The 15,305-nt window shown below is 40.6% G+C and overlaps 1 protein-coding gene across 1 annotated transcript in view; it reads left to right on the plus strand.

The window, feature by feature from the left end:
- The window catches only part of ulk4 (unc-51 like kinase 4), a 261,176-nt gene that overhangs the window by 216,158 nt on the left and 29,713 nt on the right, over window positions 1-15,305 (plus strand). The window contains exons 33-35 of the mRNA XM_042332045.1: window positions 1,889-2,055; window positions 7,410-7,508; window positions 9,290-9,475. Of these exons, the coding sequence (XP_042187979.1) occupies window positions 1,889-2,055; window positions 7,410-7,508; window positions 9,290-9,475 (452 nt within the window). The remainder of the gene's footprint in view (window positions 1-1,888; window positions 2,056-7,409; window positions 7,509-9,289; window positions 9,476-15,305) is intronic.

Genomic DNA, 15,305 nt, shown 5'->3' on the forward strand with positions numbered 1-15,305 from the left:
CACAAATCAGCAATTGAACCTGCAACTGTCTGGCGTGTGTGGCTTCATGCTGCGTTAGGTGATAGCTTTACCCGCTAGACTATCGTGGATGTGAATAGATTAAAATTGTAATGGGATGATGTGATATTCCCAGAAACCCTGCTTCTGTGATTAAGCTTCTCACCAGTGCACGGAACGTTGAAGCTACAATATTGTGTTCATCATAATGAGGTCATTTTGAATTTAAAGATGATTGCACATAAACCTCTCTTTAGTGATTGATAAAATCAGTGAATCATTTTCTATTCACAGAGATGTAGAGTAATATTGGAATGAGTGCTTTATCCAAAGCAATTTCTGTATGTCAATAGTTTCTTAATTGCAGTGGAACGGGGTTGATTTATTGAGGTTTTCTTGAAGATATATTGGATCGCTGATACTGGTGATGAAATTATTGTTTCTGGTTTTGAAACATTTGCTGACATTTTAAAATGTTCAGTGAAATTCAGGTAATGAAAATCCTTCCATTTGATACAGAAAATTTATCACAATGTTTCTAAGTGCTTCACAGGAATTACTGTGTATTTCATAGATTGTGGCAGCCAATTTGCACACAGCAGTGTCCCACAAACGACCATGAAGTGAAAAAGAAATTTTATCTGGGGCATTGTTGGCTAAGATACCAAGAGTAACTTTTTTCTCTTTTCAAATAGTGTCATGAGATCTTTAACATCCACCTGAACAGGCAGTTGAGACCTTAGTTTTGCTTCTCATCCAAAGGACAGTAGTAGTAATAATATAATAATAATCCTTTCATCTGATATAGCCCCTTAGCATGTTGTCGGGACATCGGTATCTCCGACAATAGAGCACACCCCCAACACTGCATTGGAAAGTCAGCCTAGATTACATGACTTCAAAGTCCCAACATGGAATTTGAATACACAAACTTGTGACAATTGAGCTATGCTGGAGGCCGTGTTATTAATAAGACAGTGATTAGCCTTATAGCCTCCCGCCCCCCACCGCATCACTGCCCTGGAGTATTAGCCTAGACGTCTGAGATAAAATATTAAATACAAACGATGCTTAACAGAGGACTTTTTTTAGTTAAATCTCTCCATGCCCGATAACCTATATTTAGGAGTCTGTTAATGAAGTAGCAGCACATCACAGAGTTCAGATAACATCAAAAGCTAATGCTTGGTTGGTTTGTCAAACCCTGAGGTGTAGTACAGTACTGCCTTCGATTAACACTAAACCTGTTCCTTATAAAGTCTATGAAAAGGTGAACATTTTTAATAACGTAGGAAGCCAATCCTGATCCTAATTACTTTTCCTTGGCTGTTACTAGTAAATATAAGTGTGTGTGTGTAAACCTTATGTAAGAACTTGATCAGACTCATGGTGATGGTCCAATAGCCTGCAAACACTCACTGTCTAGGCTCCCACATGAAGAATGTCCATTTGGTGAGGTACAGGGGGGCAATTGCTGCCTGTGGAACTGTTCCCCAGGAGGAGCCTACACTTTCAGGAGAAAACTTAGCAAAATTGGCAAATAAGTCATATGTTTTGCAATATGATGAGCTATTTTAAGATGTATTATACTGTCATTGTGGGTTCCAACCTTGTGCAATAAAAGTCTGGTTAGACTATGGTGTGAGAAAGGCTGAAACTGTGGTCTAGAGCAGCTTGCGTATCAATCAGTTTGTCTGTTTATCGTACAAATTTTATCAAGTAATTGATAATAACAGCCAACGTGATCTCATCAGGTCTTGACTGGACTTGTCATATGAATAACGTTGTTTGTGAACAATTTGGTGTGTTGGGTAATACACCAGCAATTCTTTCTTCAAGAAATATTTTTGCATTGAGTCAACACAGCTGACGACATCTGCCTTTTTCACAGGTCTTGTTGATTATGTCTGCAACTTGCTCATTGAAAGCACAGCCCTGTACTTTGAAACGGATGACAAAAACAGCACCAAAATGGCCAGCACTCTGCTGTTGTCTTTAATTGATATCCTGCACTGTATGCTGAAGCACACGTCCAATATTGTCCGCATTGCTTTGCAGGTAAGAGAAGACCTGAAGTAGTAGGTTTCTTGGTATTATTGTCCCAGATCTAGTTTGTATTATTTTCCCCTTTAGTGATTCATTTTTCATCTTTTTTGGTACCTCAGTCAAGGGGTGGACAGACAACTGCTTCCACTTCACACCCAACAAGCTTATTGTAAAGGAAATAGGTAAGAAATGGTCAATGTGTTTTAGACGTATTCGTACTATGCCTCCATCAAATCTTCTTTCTGTTCTGCTCAGTACTGTTGCTCAGCTCTGATCCTCTGTTACTATAATTAGGCAGCGAGATGTATTTATCATTGCAGTTTAATGTCAAGAAGCATTGCGTCCTCTGGTTGGGATTATACCTGCCACGCCATTCATTAACGTTTCAATGCCATTAGTCAATCAAGAGAGCAAGGCAGAAAAAGAAGGCAAATGAGTTCATGAGCATTTTTTATATATGTCCTCCTTGAAGTTTTATTTGAATGAAACTATTCAGGTGTAAGTGAAAAGTAACATATGAAATTGACACGTAATTGGAGGTAAATGCTATGACGTGACGTCAAAATAAGTGCAGGATGTCAGGTTTTGAGGTGAAGTTCTGCCAGCGTTCAGAGGAACAAACAAAATCCACAAAATTGTATGGAAGAATGTAGGGAATCTGTGCTTTGTTCCACTTGAGCCAATTACAGTGCTTGCTATCCAATTCACCCTGAGATCATAAATCAGTGCCAAAGTACAAAGTGGGGGAGGGCAGGAGAAGTTGTGTGGCCCCAGTAATCACACAACTGTAAGTGGTCTATTGCTGTCATTATCAGAGAATGTACTACTCTCACACATTCCTCAGCTAATATATTTCAGTTGTGCTGAGTGCTACTGTCATGTCATAATTATATCTGTTAGTTTCCAGCCTAATGTTCAATCAGTGAACATGGAGGCTTGTCTCTTTGTATGAGAGCAATGGAACTCTTTTCTCATTCAAAACTGCATTAATTTGTAATTGAGGTCATTGCATAACTAATAAACAGAAGTGCAGGCTGGAAGTGAATTTTTACTGAAGCACGTATCCAATGGGAATACGATATTTCTGTTTTATTAATTTAGTTTTAAAAATGCCAAAATACTTAAGCTGTCAGGTATGTTGACATTTCTTGCCCTGGTTATAATATTAATAATAATCCTTGTATTTGGTATAGTGCTTTTCACGTCTTCTAGACGTCTCAAAGCACTTCACAGAATATGCTGTAAAGTGAATTGACTGTATTTGTTGGCGAAACGCGGCAGCCAATTGTGCCAGCAGTGTCCCACAAACAGTCTCAGATTAAAAATGACCAATTTATTATTGCTTTGTTTTGGAGGGATTATTATTAGCCGTGTGGAGTAAGGAAACTTGCCCAAGGTTTCACTCTGACTGGAATTGAACCCAGGTGTCTCGCTTGCAAGGCGAGTGCTCCAACCACTGAGCTACAGGACTGCAGGATTGGCAGCATTACTGCAGTGTAAGAGGCCAGCTGCAGCTGTGATGCCCATTTGCTACTCTGTTGACTAGATGTACAATAGTGCTGTGCGAAAGCGTACGCAAAGAATGTCCCAAGTGCTGCTGCAATCTCGAATTGGCAATAATATACTGTAGATCAGTGCCAACAATGGATAACATTCCCTCACTTCAGTGCAGGACACAGAGTATATGATGCACTGAAGTTTCAAAGATACTATTGCATGCCAGTCCCTATTCACAAACAGTGGAGGCTGCTTCATTTCGGACGCCGGTTAGCCTCAGACGCTGGCTAATTTGGACAAGACTCCAGATCACGGTTTGTTTGTATTGTAAGCTATTTTACATATGCGGGTTAATTTGGACATTGCTGAGCTGTTGGTCACCGCTGTGTCAATTCACTCGTTCATTCTGTGCAGGTCAGTCTCGAGCGGCTCCATTCAGACTCCATCCGTTCACGAGCGGCACTGAGGTGTCAATCAATGAGGGGGCGGGAGGAACAGGAAAGAAGCGAGGGAGGGAATGGAGATGTGAGAGGTCAAATTGACAGCGGACTCCATCCATTCAGGAGCGGCTCCAGGTTGTCAATCAGCAGCAACCAGTGTGGGGGGGGGAGGCCAGTGACTGCATCTGGTGGCTGGGAGGGGATCAGTTAGCGGCAGCTCCGAGGTGTCGATCACTGATGAGTGAGGCAGGACGTGACCAATGGGATGGGGTGGAGGAGGCACCAATGCTGCTCCTCTGTTTGGCAGGAAGGGAAGAGATGACAACAGTAGAAGTTAGCACTTTTTTAAAAAAAAAGTAATTAGTAACTTCAGTTAACTGCAGACACTGGTTAAATCGAACAAAACACCCTGCTCCAACATGTCCAGCTTAAGTGACTTCCACTGTATTCCACTTTTGAGACCAAATAAAACCATGTCACATATTTTTGCAGCTTTATAGTCAACGTTATTCACACATTTATGGTGTTTGCATGTAACAGTTTATGATGGGTTTACATGATCCTGCCTGCTGCTCAAAGAGAATATTTGTTTTGGTTCAGCTCAAGCCAACAGGAATGGAACCCAGAGGACCCACTGTGAAAACTCAAACCAGTAATAGATGTTTTTTCTTTGGTACAAATCAGTCCACTGCCTCATACAATCCTTGCATTTGATATGACACCTTATCACATCGTCAGGACGTCTCGAAGAGCTTCACAGGATATACTGTAAAGTGGTGTGAGTTTGTGTGTTTTGCGAGTGAAATGGGCAGGCAATTTGTGTATGACAATGGCCCACAACAGTCATGAAGTGTTGATCTGGACACTAGGAGAAACTCCCTTCTCTTTTCGAATAGTGCCGTAGGGATCTTTAATGTCCATCTGAACCAGGCAGACGGTCGAGGCCAGCATTTGGACCTTGCAATCCTTGCAATTGCACAAGACCCCGAGCCAGATGGGCCCCGAGCAGATCCAGTGATAAAATTTAGTGTCATCATCTAGTAAATGTAGGGGCTCCAAACTGAACCTTTGCAAAGGCCCCTCGCAAGGCAACCACCGTCTCTACAAACAAGACCTTGGCTTAAAGTCTCATCCAAAGAATGGCACCTCCACCCTCCCTCCCTCCTAGCTTGGACTCCCCTCCATCTCTACAAACCACGTGAAAGATGCTATATAAGTGCTAATTGTTGTTGCTGTTGTGTAATGAGACTATTCTACAACAACATTACACTTATATAGCGCCTTTCACATAGGGAGGACGTCCCAATTCAATGGAAGTCCAGCTTTCCATTCCCTTTACTAATACATTGGGTTAGAATGACTATCTAAATGGCATCTGCAGAAATGGATCGTACCATGACTAGCACAAGTGCAGCTAAATCCTTTTTTATCCTTCAGTAGTGTGGACCACTCTCAGTGCCAGGGTTTCCTCACTACCAATGGAATTAGAGACCTTCCACCCTGTGGTTGACGTTAATCAAGGAATCAGTCAAATGATGGATTTCACATTAGTTATTTTTGTAAAAAAAATAAAAAGGACCATCAATAATCCATGCATCATCTAATGCAACTTGTCCCAACCTGTGACCAGTCAGACAGAATAAACTACAGCTTGCAAATTGTATTTAATTAAGATCACAGAAGAGGTCCAAGCCCATTGCTTTTTTGGAATGAGCCATTGACATCCACATATCGTGCGCCATTAACTGTTTTGTTAGCACTCCAGCTGCCTTGCATAGCCTGTGGCTCATGCAGGTGTGGAGGCAGAATCAGTGAATATTTACATAAGCAGCATGCAAACACTACCTGTGAGATTAATGCCCCGTGTAGATTCTAGGATCAAACAAAACTGGCCCTGGGGCTACTGGTGCTGGGATCCTCTTCCATTAACATTGCGAAAGGAAAATCCAAGTCACCGGCGACACCATAGAAAGCAATGTGCCTGTGCACACTTAGCATGAATAATGGTCTCTAAATTCAAACCCATAACTGTTTTTCTAACCAGGACTCTTCCACAACTCAGGGGACGCTCTATATAGGCCGGCAGTGCAGAAAAAAATATTGCTGGTCAGTGTAGGGCCCTGGGCAACAATGCAAGGTTGCCTGCCCACTGCCATCAGCAGCAGGGCTTAGAGTTTTCCTTTTCAGCCCATTTGCTATTTCCTCTGATGTAAACCCACCTCTGGTCCAGTCTCTGAAGGCAACAGTGTCACCTCTTTTATATTGCACCAGATGCAGTTAATTGCGGTGCGGTCAATGCCAATACTGCATTAGAATTGGGGTAAAAAGTTACTTTTTGAATCTTCACCTCTGAGCATTGCCTTCGAGTCAGAAGATTGTTGGAACGTGAAACTGATTTAGTCCATCCCGACACTCCAAAGCTATCCTTTAGATGAAACATTAAACGTACATTCTGACTGCTAGTTCAGGTGGACTTTAAAGACTGCATGGCACGAGACGAAAGGAAAAGAGTTTCTCCTGGTGTCCTGGCCAACAATACCCAGATAAAATTAGTCACCGACTTCATGGCTGTTTGTGGGTCATTGCTGTGTGCAAATTGCCTGCCACTTTTGCCCATAACATGTACAATCACTCCAGTTTGCAGTATATCCTATGAAGCTCCTTGAGATGTCCTCCCTACATGAAAGGTGCTTATATTAACTGTAAGGATTATTATCTTTTTGTTTGCATATTTAATTTCCCCTCCTTCCCTTGTTGAATCTTGCAGTGATCCACGTTCATGGTTCTAGCCATCCTCCAGTACTTTGCTCAGTTGTCATTTGAACTTAGACTGTGAATGATGGCAAGCTATTTAACTGTTGAGGCCATCGCTGTCGAATCTTGCCCTGTCCTCACCTGACGTCCACAAACCTGCTCTTTACAGCAGAAGTCACTGAATAGCGATTGGGACTGGAGAAGGGTGAGAACGTCGGCTTTTTTCATATGTGATAAATAGTTCCTGGAGCCAAGCCAAGATTCAGTATTTTCAGGAGAGGACAATTTTTTTTAAAAAAAGACTTGTTTTATTTCTTGCTTAAAAGCATGTATGACACCTTTGTTCACTTTGCTTCATAATGAAAAATTTCTTGCGGTTATGAAACTACTTTGAAATCCTCAATTTGTTAGCACGCAGGTCAGCAATTCTTACTTATCGGAATTGGCTGTTGGAGAAAAAGCTTGATTGTATTTTTGTAAGACATAGATAAGTGAAATGCCATAAATTGAAAGTTAGCTAATTATGAATTGATATATTTTACCCATCCAAGAAATCCTGGGAAATGCGTTTCTCACTATCTTCTGCTGACATTTTTCACCACCTGCTGGGACTCATTTGTATCTCAAAGGAATAACCGCTGCAAGATTCTTTTTCATTTCTGTTTTCTCATTAAGGCACAGAAATCAGGCTCGGGAGAGGACACCCAGGCTGCCGAAAACCTTCTGCTTATCAATAAACCCCTGACAGACTTAATTAGTCTGCTTATTCACCTGGTAAGAATTCACTGCATTTCTACATTGAGAGAGTGTTAGCACTTGCCCACTAGACGTCCTTTACAGGTTGAATGAACAGGAATTTTTATGGGTAGAATATTTTCAGGTGATGAAGCAACAGCATTGCTCGCACATTGTTTTTTTGGCGGCACCTGGAAATCGATTGTCAAAATAATTCGAATGATGCATTTGCATCTTCTGGTGTAAACCTTCTCAACAAGCTTTTTTCGGGTCTAAAGTAAAATCCAATGGTTCGATCTTGGTTTCGCACTGAAACAGGTACATTGAAAGAATGTTCCAACACTGCTCTGCTCTGGGATCATTCCCAGCAACCCTCAATGTCTCCAGGCAACGAGACACCAACATGGTGAGGACTGCAACTTCTAATGTCATCCTGCTGGCACCAGTCCAACATCCAGGCTTCCACACAGTCTTGGCCACAATTATTTTATCATATTGATGTGTAATTTTATCTAAGCTGTGACTCCAATTTAAACAGGGCAGCTCAGATCATTCTTCCTTTAGTACTTAGAGTAAATAATGAGTCACTCAATTTATCCACCAGAATAGGTTTTTGACACCTCCTGAAATTGATATAAAAATTATACAGTACTTAATAGCATTGTCTTTTTTTGCTCTCCTCTGAAAGCAGTGATTCATACTGGGAGAAAGTTTCACTGCTTCCAGCAGTCACAAGGTGCCTTGCCCCAGTGGCCTTTTTAATGTTGGTGTGCACTAATTGTTGGCAAGCAGTCCAACCGAGAAGGTCTTTTGCAGCTAAAGCAAATCGTATGCTGTTCCAGCAAGGTGACTGGATAGCGATCAAGAGTAAAAAAAACCTTGCTGGCTATGGGGCATTGAGACCTGTTCTGAAGAACGTAAAAATCCTGTGCCACTATTTGAAAAGAGAGAGTTTCTCCTGGTGTCTTGGCCAACAATCCCCAAAATAAAATTGGTCATTCACTTCATTGTGGGAGATTGCTTTTTAGTCTATTTCCCTTCGTAGCTTGTACCATTCACAAGATTCAGATGCAAGAAACATTGAGCATTCTCTTGACCCCCTTAAAGATCAAGAAAAGCATACCTTTTGGAAATTCTGGCCCTCAGCATCAACTGGCCCAGCAAGAGTTTGTACACTGTGTACCTGCTGTCTTGGACACACAGTCACTCGCATATATCCTTCTCCACCTTGGCAGTGCAGTTCATTGTCAGTGTGAGGTAAATATCTCTGTTCCTCCCCTCTCATGTTTAACTTGTCATGTCATGATTTAAAAGACTCCCATAAATGCTTCTGTTAAGCCGTAAAGGTGATCTTTTATGGTTTAGACCAATGCTGTTTGGGATAAGGTTTGGGACAGCTTTGGAGATGATGGTTTGCAATGATCTAATTTGTTGGAAGCCAAATGCTCTGGGACTCTCCTAATGACTATTCAGTAAATAGCTGAACAACATGGTCCAAGCAGGTTCCAGATTCATTACCCAGTTGGTGCTAAGTTAGTCAAATTGAGCCTTGGTGAGGCCGAGCTACAATTGCCCTCAATGTGCTGGGATAGGGAGGGGGAATCAGCTGGAGCTGGACAAGGTATTGAAGACCACTTGGCATCAATAACACTGTAATTCCATTAAAACAAAAAATGGCTCAGATGTTTTCAGGAACAAATTAGAAATACAAAAAATTGGCCAGGGGTAATTATTTTTTTCTGACAGATATTTATGCAAGAGTTCATTCAAGTTGCAGTTATTTTTGTATCTGTATCATAATCAATGCTATTAACTTGCAGCTCGCCAGTGATGATCCAGATGTGTTTGAAGGCTCAACTCAGTGTCTCTCACTCATGGTGCAGCTGTATGGTGGAGAAAACCAAGACAGTATGTCGCCAGAAAATATTGAATCTTTTGCAGATGCATTGATATCTAGACAGGATCCAAAACAGCAGAAACTTCTACTCAGGATTATCAAAAGATTGGTGAGTAAGGAATGTTACAATTACTTAATAGCTATGAGAGGAGATTAAATACTGGAATTGCTAATTTCTCACTCTTTTAACAGATTATTGAATCTGTTTCCACCAACCTTTCAGGCAGTGCATTCAGATCAATAAGTATTTTATATCATTCATTTTGTCACCTCCGAACTTGATTTCCGCAATGCCCAGCCTTCCCAGTTGGAAGTCAAGCCTTCAGCCTCCTTGCGCCTTTCTCAGGAACTCTCTCCCTAAATCTTTCAACCTTCCTCTCTGCTTTCAACAATATTCCTTTTTGGCTGCACCTTCAGTCATCTCCTTTCGATTCCCCTATTTCCCTCTTTGCTCGGGCTCCCACTCTCTCTTGTAAATTTCTTTGACACATTTAATTAGGTGAAAGGCACGATGTAAGTCATTTTTGTTATAAAGCACTAAATGGAAAATACCACTCCCAACCTTTGAAGAACCTTATAATGGTGCATAACTACTGGGTGTGTATTAATGGAAAACTCACTCTTAATAACGTTAGTAGGAGGTTGGTTGCTTGATAAAGTGGTTAAAGATCACTTCCACTACTTGCTATTTCAGAGACCATAGAAAATAGGCATTTCTGTCATCCTGCTTCCAGAGTAATTGTCTCCTTTTTTCTAACCAGGATATTTTCTCTAACAAGGAGGTGAAAATCCCTATATAAATGTAAATTGTATTTTCATACCTAAGCAAATAATTGGGGGGGAAAAATCATTCCCCCTTCCCTCAGACTCTGTGGTTCCTTCAGATCACCCAGACGATATGGAGTTACAGTGAGAGAGACTGTGTTTAGCCAAAGTGTTCTAATCATGCCTGATTTTCATACTTATTAACAATCTTAACAGGGAGAATCTCCTGTCCAAAGGAAGACCAACATTGATGACTTTGATTGGTAGAACATAGAACAGAAATGGATACAATAATAATCCCTCCAAAACAATAATAAAATTGGTCATTTCCAATCTACGACTATTTGTGGGACATTGCTGTGCGCAATTGGCTGCCGCGTTCGCCCACAAATATACAGTCAATTTACTTTACAGTATATTCTATGAAGCGCTTTTAGACGTCTAGAAGACGTGAAAAGCGCTATATCAAATGCAAGGATTATTATTATTACAAAGTACATGGGCTAAGAGTTTAGATGATAAGTCAAAATAATCCTCAAAAAAGTTTTTTTTAAACCCATATAAGAGTGCATACAACAATCAGATTGTTTCTCTTATCAGTACCTGAAAGTACATTAGATTTGTTTTATATTCAGACTTCTAATCATTCTGGTTAATCAGAACTTATTTCAGATGTTATTTGCAAATTAATTTACTTCTGTAGTGAACCATTCCTTGACAACACACTTTCTGAATGATTAATGATATCTTGCCATTCTATAAGGTCATTGTGCTTCACTGAGAATCTAACCTAGTTGTGTAAGCTTGTGTGTCCAAAATTTGAGCTAATTACCTAAAGTACATTATTCTTATTAAACGTTGCCTGGATGGTAGCAGTTGCTTTATCAAAGAGAGATTGTGAATTTAAAGGCATTTGAACTATCAATTCTCCGGATATTTAGGTATACCTCTTCAGATTCTAGGCAGTAGGTCGTAGTGTGTCAAACTGCTGCATTAAAAATTGGGAACTGTTTTGTTAAGTCCTTTGTAAAGGAGATGGACATTGCTCTCCCAGTTGTTCAGTCGGTAAATTGAAAAAGGGGAAACTGCCATAGAGACCTAAGGGCCTTCTATTTGAAACCTCTGCTATGCTGATAACTGAAACAATGAGAGACGTGCCACAATTAGCACGCAGTAAGGGTGAGAATCGGCCTGGCCTTTCCTGATCCTGATCACTATCAAATGAACCCTGATGGAAAGTACTGTTGGGTACAGATGATTAAATATCTGTGCAACGCCATGATTCCATGATGGTGAATTATAATTGACAGAGAATATGTAATGCTGGATGTGTCATTTGTATAGTACAAACTGCAAGTCATAAATAGTGACTAGAGCTAGGCAAGGACGGGAGTGATCGGCTTGTGGAGCCGAGTGAGAGAGAGGATATGAGGTGCAGAATTCTCATGGTCTGCAGCTTGTGGATGGAAGGGTTGGGAAGTCTATCAAGCAGAGAGTTGGCATAGTCAAGCCCGGACCTGATAAAAGTATAGATAAAGAGTCTCAGCGGCCTGAGAGGAGAGCTTGTGCGGAGGAATGCAATTTCATGGAAGTGGTGGTAGGGGAAGCTGAAAGGGTTAAGAAGGATGGTTGAGTCGAACAAGATACCAAGGTTCCATACTGGCTCAGTGAGCTGGATTGTGCATCCATATAGATTGATGTTGTGAGTGCCTAAGGTGAGAAAGCGCAGACAGGAGCCAAGCAGGAGGGCCTCGGTCTTGTCAACATTCAATTGGAGAAAGTTAGCTCTCATCCAGGACTTGATGTCCAACAGGCCTTCAATCAGAACAGCAGTGGTCCTGGAATCAAGGGTGGAGACGGAGAGACAGAGTTGGGTGTCATCCACATACAAGTGGAAGCTAACCCTGTGTCTGAGGATGACATCGCCATAGGCCAGCATATAGATATTAAACAGGAGAGGCCCAAGGATAGAGTCCTGAGGAACTCCACACATAACAGTGTGGGAAGAGAAGCTGTTGGCAGATATGAATTGGAGACATTGGGATAGGTAAGAATGAAAGCAGTCAAGGACAGAACAGTGATGGTGGGTGGAATTGAGAGGAGAGTCAATGGCAAAGAATAGAATGGGTGACACTGTCGAAGGAGGCAGAGAGAGCCCTGGTCACAGATGGAGAAAATGTCACTTATGACACATTGTCACAGTTCTGGAATGTACTATTTTTATTTATGCCTTCTAATGAAATGTTGGTTTTCCTCTAATGATTCAAAGTAAACCTGTGTGTTTGCAGTCCATGCACAGTGATTTTATGCCTTGATTGGCAAAGGTGGATCCCAGCACCTAACATTAAGATTTATTTTACCTAGTTGCTGCTAAGCAACCCTAAACTATCACTCTATCAAGTTCTGAAATAATTGCAATGCAACATCCAACAGTCGCTCTGCAAATCTCTGAAATAATTGCAGTGTAAGTTATGTTTGCAGCACTTAATGCAAGGTTCCATTATTGCGTATTTCAAATAGGGACGGACTCTCCTTCCCAGACAGCTGGCTGGATAGATAATCGCTATCATTTTAAAAATGAGCTAACTTTATCTACTCTGTAGAAATTCAGGATAAAACCACAGATTGTCATCTCTTCATCACCATCAAAAAGTAGCACAATATTTTAAGAAGAGTAGTTTATTGAAGCGTTAAAATAGTTAAACACTGTGTAAATCTTCTTTTCTCCATGATTAACCCTATTTATGATGCCTTGTGCAGATTGATGCAGTACAGTTCATTCACTGCATAATAAGGGAGTTGTTAAGACTTGGGAATATTTGCATCCAGATGGCAAAGAGTAAAATATTTCTTGTATCATTTACCTTACAATTGCAGAGGGTCTTCTGTGCTTTACGGTTTAAGAGATCTTAAATATACATTTAATGTTATGAAAGTTGCATCCAGATGGCAAAGAGTAAAATATTTCTTGTATCATTTACCTTACAATTGCAGAGGGTCTTCTGTGCTTTACGGTTGAAGAGATCTTAAATATACATTTAATGTTATGAAAGTTCAACTACATTTTTAAAATACCACTCAACCATTTTCATTAAGGTGTTAGGTTTCAGAAGTATAATATACTGTATTAAAGTTGCCATATTCCTTCACTGGATGGTCATCAAATATTTACATGTAATTGAGACAAGCTACATTGGCTGAGCCACATGCCTCTCTATGACCTTTAGAAAAAAGATACTTATGTCTAGCTGTTGAATTGTGAGACCATTAAAATTCCATCCTACATAATAATCTGTTTTACTTCCTTCTGGTTTCTAGGGAGGGTTAGGTTGTTTTTACACATAATTTGATGGAAAAAGGATTAGTAGGGAAGAGCATTGGAAATCCTTGCATTTTTTATTTTTTACACGCAGTGCTGCTTATGTGTGTGTGTATACCTGTCCTTTGCTTTAGTAATAATAATATTAATAATCATTACACTTGATATAGCACCTTATTACATTGTCAAAGCATCTCAAAGCTCTTCACAGTGTAGTAGCTGTCTATACAAACAAACATGAAGTGAATTACCAATTTTATATGGGGACTTATTGACCAGGACACTGGGAGACACTCCTATCTCTTTTCAAATAGTACCATGAAATCTTTATTGTCCACCAAAACAGGCAGACAAGAGCTCTGTTTAACATCACATCCTGAGGACCCAGCTCTGACAAAGGTATTGCTTCCCCACTATTGTATTGGAGTATCAGCCAAAGGTCTTGAACCCACAACCTCTGATTCAGAGGCAAGAGTGCTACCAACTGCTCCACATGGCCATAAGTTTAGTGAAACGTTGATATATATATATACACTTATTTAATTATATTATACATTTATATTCCCATTATCAGCGCACATCGTCAAAAACGCAATTTGTTCCTTACCTCTCCAACCTCCTCACATCCCAATCCACCACCCAGCTCCTCCACTCGACTGGCACCAGCCTCCTACTTGTCCCTCACACCTTCCGCTCCACCATTCGAGATCGCACTTTCAGCCACTACGCCCCAAAACTATGGAACACTCCCTCAATCCCTCCACCTTGCACCTCTCTCCCCTTTTTCAAGTCCCACCTGAAAACCTTCCTTTTCGACCGTGCTTACGGTCACCTCCCCACTCCCCGATTGGGAGTCAGGTTCTGCCACTGGTAAGCACTCTGAGACGCTACCCTTCGTGGTGAGCGCTATATAAGTGCAAGTTGTTGTTGTTGTAAACGTATCTCCACAAAGAGCAACACCCCCCAACACACACACACATACAAACAAGTCAGCTTGATTCAGATAATAGCACTCCTGGCTCTGGGTCAGAATGTTGTGGGTTTGAGAATAATATCAGGACGTGAGCTCATAGTCTAAGCTGTAATGTTAGAAGTAACATTCTTTGGATAAGATGTTAATTCAAGATCCTGTCTGTTTGTTCAAGTGGAATTAAACAATCCTCTGGCATTTCTTCAAAGAACATCAGAAAGTTCTTCCGATGTTTTGGACAATATTTCTGCCTCATCTAAATTCACAAATACATTTTGATTAATTGGTCATTGATTTGATTGCTGTTTGTGGGACATTGTTGACACATAACAGCTGTCGACCTAGGCCTGTCAAGCTCCTTGAGACATCCTCCTAACTTGAAAAGAACTACATAAATGTAAAGTTGTATGTTTGCCTATTTAATAAATCACTACACTAACAAAAGTATTTCCATAGTGTAACCGTTTCAGCTAGCATTTAGTATAGTACTTCTCCACTGGTGGGAAAGGTTAAGACAAAATAGTTTTATAAAAGCAATTTAGAAAGGTGATGCTCAATATGCATAGGTAAACTGAGCTGTCACATGCCAAGTTAAGCTGAAACATGCCAAGTTTCTCAAACGTCTTCCATGGTTATTTTTTCTTGGGAAGATTGAATAATGTTGAAAGATTGCAAAGTTTAGATTTCTTCAAATGCTGGAAAGACATTGCAGGTCAATAATAATAATAATAATTCTTGCATTTGATAGAGCTCCTTATCACGTCAGCAAGATGTCTCAAAGCGCTTCACAGGATATACCGTAAAGTGCAGTGACTATATTTTGTAGGCGAAACGCGGCAGCCAATTGTGCACAGCAATGTCCCATAAACAGTCATGGATTAGGTG

Source organism: Callorhinchus milii, unplaced genomic scaffold (assembly GCF_018977255.1).
Source record: "Callorhinchus milii isolate IMCB2004 unplaced genomic scaffold, IMCB_Cmil_1.0 Scaffold2, whole genome shotgun sequence".
Classification (NCBI taxonomy): Eukaryota; Metazoa; Chordata; class Chondrichthyes; order Chimaeriformes; family Callorhinchidae; genus Callorhinchus; species Callorhinchus milii.